This window comes from Sminthopsis crassicaudata, chromosome 2 (assembly GCF_048593235.1).
Source record: "Sminthopsis crassicaudata isolate SCR6 chromosome 2, ASM4859323v1, whole genome shotgun sequence".
In the NCBI taxonomy this organism is placed as follows: Eukaryota; Metazoa; Chordata; class Mammalia; order Dasyuromorphia; family Dasyuridae; genus Sminthopsis; species Sminthopsis crassicaudata.
In genome coordinates this window covers 471,794,671-471,809,876 of record NC_133618.1, presented here as the reverse complement: position 1 = coordinate 471,809,876, position 15,206 = coordinate 471,794,671, and the positions used below count along the sequence as shown (strand labels likewise).

Below are 15,206 nucleotides of genomic sequence, written 5' to 3'. Positions count from 1 at the left end.
TGCTATATAATTGTTAACTATTTTTATTTTTATTAATGGCTCTTTCTAAACCCCAAGCTATATATCAAAATGATAAATTCAGTTTTTGACATCTTTTTAGTCAGATTTTCATTTTCCATAACCTACTTTTGAAAATGCTTATCAGAAGCACTAACAAAAACTACAAGTTTTTCAGTTTCTCATCAAAGATTCCGTAATTCTTTAATTTAATCCAAGCCATTCTCAATTGAATGACACCTCCATAAAATGTGGAAAGAAATGTGGAAACCTCTAACCAAAATGATCTGCATTCCATTGCAGCCTCCTTAGATAATAGATTTGGATGAGAGAGAAATCACAGAGGTGTTCGTTTTAGATGTATTCATGCTTTAAAGAATATTCATGTGATCACTGAATTTCCCATTTGCCACATTAATTTTACAAATATCTCTAAATTATTATATTTCTAACAAATGTTTCTTTTTAGAATCCTTGTTTTTATCAAAGAACTTAAGCTTTTTACATTCTATCTGTAAAATTTTCATAAAATGCTTAATATTTCTCAATAAATATATCCTGTTAGCATAAAGTCATGGACTCATAGAATTGCTGTGTTAGAAAGGACCTCACAGGCCGTGTATGTCAATCATCTAGGTCAGTCTATAACTGAGTAGAAATCTCCTATAGTATATCCCACAAGGGATAGAGCCCTGTCTATGGAGTCAGGAAAATCTGAATTCAAATATTCTGAATTCTGAAATAATTGCTAGTTATATGACCTCACTTAATCTAAAAGCACTATAAAATGCTACTTTATCAATATCACCTAATACATATCAAATGTAGTATTACTTAGTAGCTATATGACCTCACATAACTTCTATCCACTTCAGTTTCTTCGACTGTAAAATAGAGATTAAGTACTTTGCAAACCTAAAAGCACTATAAAATGCTACTTTGTATCCAGTCTAAATGTGAGAGCACCTAGTAATAGGGAACTTAGTAAATATTAGAAAGTTTTTTTTGTACCAATATAAAATGTGCCCATTGTTCCAGAAAAGTAATTAAGATCAACTTTGAATTTGATTTTAGTAGAGGTACATGGTTCACTCACTGCATTGGAGATTTGGATTTGGCTAACTATGAGGTGGACAGTACCATTACAACTACCATATTTGAAGGATGAGTTTTGGAGGCCAAAGCCCTATGGACTCAGAAAGATAAGTTTCACTCCAGAAATGAGCTGAAATTCAGATTACTTAGGTTACCTTATTCTCTTTCCAGATGAGATAACCTTATCAATAACAGCCATAGAAAGGATTCTGGCTTCTGATACTTACAAACTGTGTGACCCTAAGCAAATAACTTTCAGTTCCTCATCTCCAAAATGATCTGGAGATGGAATTGCCATGAAAACCGCAAAATGTAGAGAGACACATATACACATGCATTTATGTCTATATATATGTATATATGTATAAACTTATGTATGCAGCTATTTGCATTTAATCTCCCCCGTGAGCTCTGTAAGAAATGAACTATTTTTGCCTTTCTTTTGATACCAGTGCTTTGCACAGCACTTGGCATAGCAGATATTTAATAAATGCTTATTGACTTGATTTTATTCTCAGCTTTCCTATTTTAGCAATAAGGAAATGCAGGTTCGGAAAAGTTGAATAATTTACTCATAACCACAGAAATAATAGGAAAAACAAGAAATCAAACTTGGATCTCTTCATCAATCTAATATCCTTTATAGTAACTCCACTTATATTGTGCTTTTAGGGTTTAGACATCTTTATCCCCAACAATCCTCTGAGGTAAATAATATAAATGGTTCCATTTCCTTTAATAATCCAAAAAAAAAAAAAAAAAACAATCTAAACCCAACATGGTGTTGGTAAAGGCAAGATAGATAATTTCATCTTTTGTGTGCATAAAGAATATATTATACTATTCCAAAGATTGACTCAGCCTCATCTCAGAGCCCAATTTTATATAGATTTTTGGTTTGTGTCTTCAATACTCTGCCATGTTGGAGACCTTCTTACTCTTACCAAGATCCCATCTCATCCCAGGGTACAGCACAAAAATCTCAACTGGGAAACTATACTCTGGCTTCTCCAAGTAAAAATGTGTCTTTCTCTATCTGCAGTTTGGGAACAATCTCTATGCCAATGGCTGAGGAGAATTGGACAACAGTGGATGAGTTTGTCCTCCTGAGCTTCTCTACCCTGCAACCTGAACTTCAGATCCTGCTCTTTGTTCTCTTTCTCACCATTCAACTTATCACCTTGTTGGGCAATACCCTCATTATAGTGGTCACTACTGCAGACTCAGCCTTGCACAGTCCTATGTACTTCTTCCTCAGGAATCTTTCTGTGTTAGAGATTGGCTTTAACATGGTCATTGTACCCAAGATGCTGGAAACTCTACTGGCTCATGATACAACTATTACCTTTCTAAGCTGTGCCACTCAGATGTATTTTTTCTTCTTCTTTGAGGTCTCAGAGTGCTGTCTCCTGACCACAATGGCATATGATCGTTATGTGGCCATCTGTTATCCCTTGCGCTACCCAGTTATTATGAATCACAGGGCCTGTGTCCATTTGGTTGCTGCTTCATGGCTAACAGGTCTTCCTGTAGCCACTGTACAAGCTACATGGCTCTTTAGCTTCTCATTCTGTCATTCCAATAAGGTTAACCACTTTTTCTGTGACAGCCCACCTGTACTAAGTCTGGTCTGTGGAGATACAACATTGTTTGAAGTCTATGCTATTATAGGGACCATTTTGTTTGTTATGATACCCTGCCTCTTTATACTGAGCTCTTATGCCCGTATCGTTGCTGCCATCCTCAGGATGCCCTCAGCTGAGGGGAAGCGCAAAGCCTTTTCTACCTGTTCCTCTCATCTTGTGGTAGTCTCCCTCTTCTATGGATCTCTCAGTCTCCTCTATTTTAGGCCCAAGTCCAATAACTCTCCTGAAAGCAAGAAAGTATTTTCACTGTCCTATACAGTGGTGACTCCCATGTTAAATCCCATCATCTATAGCCTAAGGAATAATGAAGTAAAGGCTGCACTTTCTAGGACTTTCCTCAGGGCATTAAGTTTTTGTAAACTATGAGGTTCAGTTTTAGTGTTAATTCCCTTCTTTGTTCCTAAATGAACTGGAGAATTTGGGAAGCTGCGTGGAAAATCACTTTGGTGTAAGATTCTACTGATATCTGAGTGACAAAGACTACCCTTATTTGAAATACCGTAGAGCAAACTTGAAGTTCTTTAAAGAGGTATTTAATGTCAACAGGAAGATTGTTTGCTCTGATGTGTTCAGATTCAACAACTTTATCTGGAGTATTCAAATTGACTAAAACCAAACAGTACATTCAAAATACTAGGAGGATACTAAAAATGACAGCCTTTAACTCTGTACATAGGGACAAGCAATATCTGTAAACATCATGAGCATACTAATCTCCCAACCTCTAAAATAGATCCCAGGTAACTTAACTTTGTACTAAAATAATGACAGAACTGATTGAAGTTGATTTTCAGAAAGCAAGCAAACATGTTTTCATTGCATATGTATGATGTGAATTGTGCACAAGGAGAAACTCACAAAACACAATTCAGATTTCCTACTCTTCCAAGAAAAATCTGTTTATCAGTGACAGTAGACCACATATACTATCTCAAGATATTTCTAGTCAATGACCTCTTCAACTATTCCTATGTGCAGCACCTAGAATAGAAGTATTGATGAAAAATGAAAGATACAACTGTGTGCAGGCACTTTTCACTTTATAATGATTCACTTTATAATGACTAAGGCAAAAAGGAGATAGAAACCTTAACTACTTGAAAATATTGATGCACCTTGATGACTTCATTGGTATTAGGAAGAACATGAAAAGACTGATAAAAATGTGGTTGATCAACTCTGCATAGCAACTGCTGGTGATGCCATAAATACATATACATATATATTCATGTATACGTATACAAATTTATATATTTCTTCTTAGCCTGTGATTATATCATACTAGGAGACTCCAGTTTTTCTCCAGTAAAAACTCCTTCCACCAGAGCAAGCTTTGTAACTTAATCTTAAAGAACTGCTTGGAATTCTGCTAAGTTAGGTGAATTACCTAAAAACATATGATCACAAATCCAAAATATGTCAAATGGGACATAAATCCACTTCTTCCTGTAAAGCATTTAACAAACCTTAAAAAGCTTTATAGATGTGAGCTAAAACTATTACTTTAAGTGGCAAACTGACATAGCATTGGAGAGTTAGCCTTTTAGAAAGAAAAAAACATTGGTTCAACTTTTACATTTGACACACAGACTATGCAATCCTAGGTAAGTCAATTAACCCCTTAGTGCCTTATAAAATTCTCTAAGATTATAAATTTCACAACAGGTACTACTTATCATTAGTAGATCGAATTCTTTATCCAAACATCCCTATAGAATTTGTTATCCAAACATCCCTACAGTGATGAAATTATCATTCAGTCAAAAGAAAAATATTATCATGATTACTGATTCAACAGCTGGCATTCTATAAAAGTACAGCACATGGCTTCTCTATCTTTCAAGTAGTATTGAATAAAGAAAAGAAAATCTTTTCTTAAGCAGAGATATCTTCTTCTTTGTATGTAATGTGAAGAAAAGTGAATCAACAACTTTAGATCAATAAGCTCTTTACTAATCTATATCCTTCATTAAAAACTTGCTCAGTTTCTTTTCTTACATAATGAATAATTTAATTTATTATAGAATTTCTCTAGATTTTGTTTTCCAACCTTTGGATCCTGTTTATCTTTTCCCTTTAAATGCTATTTTAATTAAATCATTCACCTATCCAGTAACTATATTGAGTTAAAATTCTGATTAATAAACTGACAGACATTTAACAAGCATCTATTTTGTATCAGAGACTCTTCAAAATGGTGAGGGTCCAAATACAAAAAATGAAACAAGGCTATTCTCAAGGAGTTTTTATTCTGTTACACCTAGAAAATGTAATAGGGTAGAAGAGAGAAGCAAACACAAAAAAAGTGTCCATTCCTTAGAATGGTTGTTTGGAGGATAGATTGGAATAAAGAGAGAAATTAAGTTGGGAAATTAGAAGACCATTGTAATAGTTTAGGCAAAAGGTGATGAGGGCCTGAATTAAGGTAGTGGATGAGTGAAAAGAAAAAAGATCATAGGAGGAGAACTCTTTTAGAGAGACAAAAATGGTAAGGTGTGAGGATGATAAGGGAAGAAAAGGCAAGGATGAATATAGCATTATAAACTTGGGTGACTAGAAAAATTGCTAAATTAAACTAAAACAAGATAATTATTTATAGGTCATTCCAACCAGAATCAAAAAACCATAAACAGAAATTGCATTGAAGATTATAGTAGAGTACTTCTGCCATTGCATCCCACTCATTTATTTTTTTGAAACATCTGTGGAAATGCATTTCTAGATTATGAAAGGGAAATAAAGTGACAGGAACTAGACATATTTGCTTAAGAATGGACTTGAAGTTTCCAAAGAAAGTTTTGGTATTAATGCCTTATACCATATTCAAGCATGAATGTTCAACCTAAATGTTAAAGTTCTGAGTATAAACAAATTAAGTAACAAGCAGATCTTGTATCTTTCATAGCCATGAGTAGTACATGTTCTTAATTGAACAAAGGATAGAGACAATTACAAAACAAAGAAAAGATTTTCGGTCTCAAGAAATCGAAAAATTTCTCTTGAAAAAATTATCTAGGAAAATGAAATAATTAAATGGAGGGAATAAATCTTTGTATTAAATTTCTTGGATGAGTTTGGAATCCAATATATTTAGGTAACTAAAAAAATATGAGACCAAAAGTTATTCCCTAATAGTTATGTAGATATGAGCCAACTATACTAAAATTCAGTATTGGAGGAATTTGGAGAAGATTGACACACTAGTCCACTGTTGGTAAAACTATGAATTTGCACAACCATTGTGAAAAATACTTTGGAATTATATAAATAAGGTGGTGCCCTGATGCCTAGATATCAAACTATTATGTATAAGCCTTGGCATTTGATAAAAAGTAAATCCCTATATAAAGATCAAAATATTTGTAGCAGAAATTTGTTTGTGGAAGCAAAGAAGTCAGTAAGTGTTTATTAAGTACCTGTTATGTACCCAAGGCTTATGCTGAAGTCTAGGAAAACTGAAAGTAAATTAAATGGGCAACTATTAGGGAATGACTAAACACATTGTGGTACATAAATATAATGGAACATTATCATGTCGTTAAAAAATGTTAAATATGATAAATGCAGATGAACACAAAATTGTAAAAAGACTTACAATAACTGATACAAACTGAAGTAATCAGAACAAAAAAAATAATATATTTACTACTGCAATGTAAAAACAATTACAAAACAACTGAAAACAATTGTTAAGTAATTATAGAGCACTTGATCTGAATGAAAAAAATATAGGCTAATAGAAAGATTATATCTGTTTGATCTACTCATTTCTTGCTGAAAATTCTAGCAAGTTGGAGCTTTACTAAGGAAGTCCTTAAAAATATATGTGGTTAAGAGGAAATTAGCTCAGCAATCAAAAAAAACAGAAACAATATAGTCATATCATGTATCACCTTTTTCTGGTCTTCAACTATTGAACCTCTTCTGGATCATAGTTCTCTGCTAGCATCATCTGGGGATATTATAACTAAGTAAATTTTTTCCATAAGAAAGGAAGACCATAATGTTTTTAGTCTTAAATCTGAGGCTTTAAGCAATTACACCATGCCAAACAAATAACAAAAATCCAGCAAAAGCCCCAAACTAATATCAATGTAATTAAATTCCCAAAGTGGTATAGAACTCTCTGCTCATTGGTAGAACTCAATGCCCCAGACATATAAGGGGCAGAGTAGAATTAGAAAGAAGAAAGAGAAGAGACTTCTCTACATGCTTTTGAATGTCTGCAGTCTCTTTGGGCTGTTGAGACAAAGCCAATATGGTAGAGGGAAGCCAGGAAGTTGCCTGAACTTGCCCCACTTTCACAAACAACTTTAAATCAAGCTTCTAAACAGATTCTAAAGCCAAAGAACACATAAAAAGTCAGAGTGAAACAATTTTCCAGCTTAGAATAACTTAGAAGGGCATCAAGAAAGGTCTGTCCCATGTGGGGAGCACAGCAAGTGTTGGATCAAGGCAGGAAGAGACTCTTTTTTAAACACACCATAGATAAGATCCTTGAGCCCCTAGAGCAGCAGCACAGCAAGCAAGCTGTGAGGCCTCCAGCTCTAACATAGTACACAAATTGCAAACTCCAGAACCCCATATAACAGGTACAATTAGGCCAGGCCACAGCACGATGGACAAGCTACAAACACCTGAGAAACCAGATCAGAGCACACTAGCTAAGCTTCTAGCCCTAAGCTCCTGCTTCAATTCTTAGCAGAAATTAAAGTCTCCCTTGGAGTATGGTTAGAAGTAGAAGAGGCTAGAGATGTCTGATTTACCTCCATTTTAATCCACAGCAACAACCCCTACCCCATGGTATATATGGGGAGACAAAGAGATCGCAGCCTTTGCTACATGAGTCCACTATTTTAGTTGTCTTCCGGCTGCTGACTTTTTGTCTCTGGTACCAACCTAATCTGAGCTACAAAATACCTTCTAACTCCTGTCAATATCATGGTTGTCAGTTTGTATGTCTTCAAGTCAATTTCATGATGCCAGTCAACAGAACAAAATGACTATATATAGTAAACAGATTCAAGTTATCTCCACAATCAATAAGCATTTGTTAAACATCTACTATATTTGAGGCAGGCAGCTAGGTGAAGTGGATAGAGCATCAAGTATAAAGTCAGGAAAACCTAAGTGCTAAGCTAAAAGTAGGTAACCCTGGGCAAGTCATTCAAACCTGTTTGCTTCAGTTTTCTTATCTGTATATGAGTTGCAAAAGAAAATTGCAAGCCAAGAAAATCCCAAAAGGGATCACTAAGAGTTGGACATCTTTTAAATGTCTAAACAACAGCAATAATGAAAACATTCTAGGCAGTGTAAATAGAAAAGTGAAACAGTTGGGAATCTAATAATCTAGTGAGAAGAACATGAATATACATAGTTATATAAAAATTGTCTACAAGAGAATTTTCTGGGAAATCACTGAGAGCTGAGGAGATCAGGAGAGGTTTCATTTAGAAGATAACACCAGCTGAATCTTGAAGAAAATAAGAAATTTTAAGAAGTAGGAGGGAGCTAATATAAAAGCATTGAGAGAGAAAGAATTTGTGTGAATAACAAGAAGGCCACCCAGGTTGAATCTCAGCATGAGTGAAAAAAAAAAAAAAAAAACATAATAAGCCTGGAAAAGTAAAATGGGAACAGTTTATAAAGAAGAGTTTAGACCATAGAAGTAAGTTAGCCACTGGCATTTATCAAGTAGGGGGATGCTATACTTAGTTAGTTAGACTTGTACTTTAATAAAATCATTTAGGCAGCTATGTATTGGATAGACTGGAAAGGAAAGAGGTTTAATGAAAGACCAATTATGAGGCTATTGTAATAATCCATATTAGAGATTAAAATTGAATCTCAATTAGAATCATTACTCTGTGTCAGTGGAAGGAGGCATAGATGTGATAGATATTACAGAGGTGGAAATGACAGAATAAGAGAGACATGGGCAAATTTGTGGGCAGAAAGGAAGGAGCCAGTAGACAGAGAAATTGAAAATAAATTATAGAGAAGGGATGGCAGAGGAGTCAATCTGTTAGAGGAGGGAATGAAATGGGACTGTTTGAACAAGGTGAGGAATTATTCTTGGTAAGAAGGCCACTTCATGACGTGAGAAAGGGATAGAGCAGTAGAAAGTGGCATAAGGCATCTAAGTGATAAGAGATGAGGAAGAAAGGAAAAGAGGGAATTCATTGTGAATACTTCAGTTTTCTGTAAAATATGAAACAAAGTTCTCAGCTGAGAAAGTTGGTGAAAGAGGAACCAGTGGAACTTTCAGTTGGGATGAAAAAATTTAGAAGAGCTATTATGGAGAATGGAATAAGGAGTTGATAAAGGAAGAATAGAAGGATTTCCTAGACACAATAACTGCCTAACTATGGTTGTTGGATGTAAATTTATAATAGCCACAGAACAATTGCGTGATATCTTCATTTAACAGCATCTGTTTAGGACTAAAAGCTCATCACTGACCAGAGTGATCCAAGACTGAGACTTGACTGGTCATAATAAATTATAAGATAATGGGGCTAGGGATTCAAGAACAGTGTGGAGTTAAATTGGTTCACCAATGGAACAAGATCAGGAGAAGAGGAAATTGGTTAGTGGAGGGGAGGTTCCCTGGAAGACAAACTGAAGGATCGGGGATTAGAAATCACAGAGCAGATTAAGAGGTGAGTTTTTTGAGGCAGAGGAAAAGATGAAAAATTAATAGATTATGATCAGATCCGTGAATTTCAAAAGTTCTTAATGTTAAAAGTAGTACATTTGTAGATGATGGCATGGATATAATCATTTTTGTCTTTGGCTAAGATGAAGTGAAGGAGTAGTTCATAGAAGGTGAATAAATTGAGGAACTGAGTTGTTTGGTATTTGAAGAAGTATTATTGTGACTATTGAAGTCTCCTGGTATTAGGAAGGGAATTAGTGAGGAGGGAAAAAATTGTGAGCTATGTATTAAACTTATTGAGGGAGGAAGGGGAGTGACTTAGTGTCTGTAGATAACAACTACCAGATTTTGATTGAATACTAGATATGGTAAATCTTGTCTCTTTCAAAGAGATCAGGTTGAAGCAATTTCTAGGATCTTTTGTTCTTTACTGTGGCAATTAATTGGCATTAACTTCTTTAAAAAATGCTTATAATTGTGGTCAATTCTTGTTCTTCATGCATTTCTCATCATACTCCCTTAAATACATCAAGTTAAAATTGTTTTAATTGTATGCCATTTCTTTTTCTCATTTTTATTCTTTCTCCTAATTTCATATTACCTTTTTAGTCTTGTCACCAAGAAAATGGTCTAGAGACATAAAGATAGCAAATTCTGGAATGACCCCCATGTAGATAAGTTATTTTCTATTGGTTAAATAACATGTTGATTTTATGTATTTCATATTCAATACATAAAGCATCTCCTAATTGTTTTTCTTGATTGAAGTATTGGCAAAAGGCATTTGAATAATCTGCATCTTTGAACTCTTTATTTCTTATTCCTGAACTAAAATTTTCAAATATATTTTTCACTGTCTTCCTACATATCTACTCTGCATTGAAATCACTATTAAAAATAAATTTATTAACTGTAGAGAATTTCATTGTTTTCTTTATAGATTTTTCTTTGTTTTCCTCTTCTGCACCAGGTGTTGGCACCGAAGGTGGAAGTATTTTCATGGTGGTCACATCACAACTATATATCACGTGTGTGTGTGTGTGTGTGTGTGTATATTTATACACATATATACATATATATACATATATATATTTATACACATATATACATATATATACATATATATAACTATATATACTCTACTACAAGATGATCACGAGTCACATGAAAATGATGTTTCCTATTGCCTTTGGAGGCAGGATAAAACCATGTCTTTTATTTATCTCTCTAAGGATAGTTTGAGAGTTGGTTTTCTTTTGTCTTCTGCTTTTATTTATGGCACAGTGCTTGGTACATAGTAAGTATTTAATAAATGCTCACTTACTGCCTTGTCTCAAAATTCTTCTCCAGCACCACAATTTGAAAGCTTTCTTTAAGAACCATAAATGGACTTAAAATCATACATTGCTACTTAAAAAGCCATAGCTTTGACCATATGGAAGATTGTCTGCAAAGAGATGTCTCTACTTTTTAATATGTTGCCCAGATTTGCCATAACTTCTTTTCTAGTGATAAGCATCTTTTATTTTCATGGCAGAAGTCACTGTCTGCTGTGATCTTTCAGCCCAAAAATATAAAATCTGACATTGCTTTCATTTCTTTTCCCTCTTTTTGCAGGAAGTGGTAGGACTACGCCAAGATTTTAGGTTTGGGTTTTTCTTAATCTTAATTTCAAGCCACCCTTTACACTTTCCTCTTTCACCCTAATCAGGAGGCTTCTTAATTTTTCTTTACTTTCTTCCATCAGAGTGGTATCATCTGCATATCCGAGATTGTTAAGATTTCTCCCAATAATCTTTAATTCTGGCTTTTGATTTGCATAGCCTGTCATTTTGCATGATGTAATATGCAAAAAAGTTAAATAAATAAGGTGACAATATACAGTCTTATCATACTTGTTTCTAGTCTTAAACCAATCACTTGTTCCATGTTTGATTTTAACTTGCTTCTTCACTCCACATATTGGAAACAAAGTATCCTGCACCAAAGTTTTCGGAAGACAGAACTCAGTACCATGGTATTTACTGAACGTTTTTTTTCATGAAAAAAAAGTCTAGGCTCTATAGTAAACTTTCTCATAAAGAGGGCCTTTAATCCACTGCTTCTAGATACCTCACCAGGTACAACAGGGAACACTGTGCCTTGACTTGCCTTCTGGGAAAAATGCTAGTCTTCTGATTAAAGCAAAATCAACAGGATCAGGGCAGATCCCAGACTGCTGAGGGCTCTAATACTTATGTCCCTGTTGTAATCATAAATTCCCATCATTTACTCCCAAGCTGCTAAAAGGAATGAGACAATATTATTGCTGAAGGGAATGAGACATTGTTACTGGTGAGGAAGGATTTCTTTCTTTGGTAGTCTCTGCCATAGAAATAGAAGATGTTATTCACTATGGCACTCTTAGTTTCATGGAAATCAGAACTTATTGGAAAATGTTTTTGAGAGGATAAGAGACATAGAGGGAGGGAACAACTCCTCAAAATATCATTTCTGTTTTTTTTTTAATCATTTCTAATCATTGCCTCTCTTCTGAGGATCTTGAACAGTGTGAGATCATTTCACAGAGACTATCTCTGGTTTTATAGAGTTTACCCTATATTCTGTATGGATAAGGAGAAGTTAGAGATCTTTTGATCAAAATAATATCAATTGATATAAATTCCCACTCTAAAAATGTAACTAAAGGAATTCATGGAGATGGTGTTTACCCAGCTTCCAAAGGCAGCAGGAGACATCATTTTATGAGACTTTTTGTTCATTTTGTAATCCCCAAACCATGTTCTATAAGTAAGAGTTTCCATGCCATGAACCCAGTGCTCACTTGAGTATTGTTGCCCATTGGATGTCTTTTACTAGAACAATTGACGGCTTTCCCTACCTAATATTATTTATGAGACATATTCAGAGCAGACATTCTATGCCAAGCTAGAAATATGACAGAGACGCAATGGAATGGACAAACTAACATGCTCCTTCAGTCTCTCCTGGGCCCAAACATAGTATGATAATACCAATCCCCTAAACTCTAATTATCTGCCCAGCCATCTGCTTAGAAGGTAGAAGATATGGCTGAAACTTTCCTCTAATTATGAAAAGAAAGAGTCTTTAGGAATTTCATCTCACCCTCCTGACAATAGACAATTTTGTGATTTTACATCACATTCTCAAGAAAGAGATACTCTAGAGAATTCCCCATCCCTATGGTTTCCAGGAACAGCTAAAAAGGCCATTGTAATCCAGGCCAGAGTTCCTCTTATGTGAGTAACACAGACCCAGCCAGGGATCTACTGAAGTGTTAAACACAGACCAAATCCAAGACTATTCAGAAATGATTGAAACAAATGACCTTATCAGGTACATTAAGGACAGAAGCTGGAGAAAGGCATTATGGATTTTCTCCACAATGAATAATCTGTCCATTTCCCACCATTTCTGTTTTCAACAATTCATTCTTATAAAGAGCCTCAGATATAGATAAGAATGTAAAGAATTGGGAGTAGAGGCTTAGAGGTATCAATAAGCTTTTCTGGATGGTTAATTAATTTGGGGGATAGAAAAGAAAACATGTGCCATCGCCATTTTTCCTGAATTCTGAGTGGAAAAGGGAAAGGAAATGGAAAAAAGAAAAAGGAAGAGAGAGAGGACAAAGGGAAAAAAACGAAGAAATAAAGAATTAAGGAGTAAGAATGAGAAGACTCTGTTCTGACATTTTGTATACGTAGTTACATATGTAAAAAAATTCATAAGAGAGATATGTCTTGGTAATGCCTACATTTTGAGAATGTAAGAACTACAAATGGCAGTAAGGTAAAGAGCCAAGGTCAGGAAATCATAAGAACCAGGAAGGTTAGATATAAGATAGGCACAAAAATGACTCAGTGGATCTAGAGAGAAATAGAAGCCAGTGATTACAGGAAAGCTCAGGTTCTGGGGGAAATAGCTTGGTCTGGAATGGCAACAAGAACCAGAATACCAGGCAAAACCAAGTTGGGCAAAAAGATATGAGAGAGACAAGCAAAAGAAGAAATGGCAATTAAAGAAGTTGAATCATGTTGTAGTATTTTAATAATTGGGTATAGCTACCAAGATTATTATAAGTGCATCATTTCTAAATATTCAAAGAGGAAAGCAGTGATCACTGTGAGTTAGCTTAGATTATTTTAAAGCAATTCATACTACATTGACTTTAAAGCAATCATATAGTCTAATCTCATCTTTTTAAAAAGGGCTAAATCTAGATCCAAAGAATTTAATTGACTAGCCCAAGATTATATAATAACAGTGATAACTAAATTTATGTGCTTATTATGTGTCATACAATGCTAAATGTTTTATAATTATTTTCTCATTCAATCTCATTTGATATTCACAACAACCTTAAGAGGTAAGTGCTATTATTATTTACATTTTACAGATGAGGAAACTGAAGCAGAGGGTCATATAGTTTATGATATGTCTCAAGTCTTTCTAACTCTAAAACATGAATAGGGATGCATTGCTATGTTGGAAATTTTCTTCAAATAAGCTGCTAGTCATACCTTGCTTACAAAATGATATAGTATGCTTTATTTCCCGTGCTTTCTCATACTAATTATTAACTATTTACCTATATTTAGTTTATATTGTATATATATATATTTGTTTGCATGTTGTCTCTCCTGTTAGATTTTAAGTTCCTTTTGAAAGCAGACACTAACTTTTGCCTTATGTATCCCCAGTACCTAGTATGGTACAACACACATAGAAGGGGCTTAATTTATGTTTATTGATTGACCAATGCAGAATTTTCTGAATCTACAAATCTAGTGATTGTAAAAATGGAAAGAAATCAGTCTGGGGGTTAATTATTATTCAATAATTGATCCTAGATCTTGATCATCAGTAATTTCCTTTCTCATTTTTCATAAGTGTATTTTGGTGGATGTGTTACAGAATTTTGTCTAGAACTAAATTAGGTTCTTTGACTTATAGAATGAGAAAAAAACTTCTATCTCTTTTTGACTATCTGAACAGTTTATTTTGTATGAGGCAATTATTTTCTGAAAATCACTGAAAGTGGCTCAGTAATAATTTTTATTCTGTCTTCCCAGTTTCCTATTTCATCTTGTATGTAGAGTTAACATCTATTTTCTAGATGACCTGATATTTTACTTAAGAAGCCTGGATCTCCATAGGCTGTGTGAATAGAATATACTAGTCCAAGAACCACAATTTAAGCTCACATTTTGAAGATGCTTTCACAGAAGCTAAAAAATCCAACTTCTACTTTTTTAAAAGAACATTTGTTAAATTTTGAGTTCCAAATTCTATTCTTCCTTTCACTCTTTTTCAGATGATAAGCAACTGGATATAAGTTATACATGTGCAATATGTGAACTATTTCCATGTTAGTTATTTTATATAAGAAGATTCAAATAAAAAAATGAAGAAATACTGTAAAAAATAGCATGCTTCAGTCTGTATTCATTCAATATCAGTTCTTTGTCTGGAGGCAGAGAGTATGCTTCATTATTCATCCTTTGGGATTCTGTTAAGATTTTTGTCTTGCTGAGAATAGCTAAGTTATTCACAGTCCTTCATCAAACAACAGTGCTGTTACAGAATACAATGTTCTCTTCCCTTCATTATGCACCAGTTAATGTAATTCTTTCCAGGTTTTCTAACATCATCTTATTTGTCATTTTCATAGCATAGTGATAATATTATAATCATATACCACAACTGGTTTAGTTATTTCCCAATTGATGGAAATCCCTTTGATTTCCAATTCTTAGTCTCCACAAAAAAAAGAACTACTTTAAATATTT

General features: G+C 34.1%; 1 protein-coding gene and 1 long non-coding RNA gene across 2 annotated transcripts in view; one reads left to right on the top strand and one right to left on the bottom strand.

The window, feature by feature from the left end:
- LOC141553626 (uncharacterized) overlaps nucleotides 1–15,206 on the bottom strand; it is a 96,920-nt gene that overhangs the window by 77,185 nt on the left and 4,529 nt on the right. The window lies entirely within an intron of this gene.
- LOC141553615 (olfactory receptor 10A2-like) lies at nucleotides 2,142–3,104 on the top strand. Its single transcript, XM_074285174.1, has one exon. The coding sequence runs from the start codon at nucleotides 2,151–2,153 to the stop codon at nucleotides 3,102–3,104; it is 954 nt and encodes a 317-aa protein (XP_074141275.1). The 5' UTR covers nucleotides 2,142–2,150.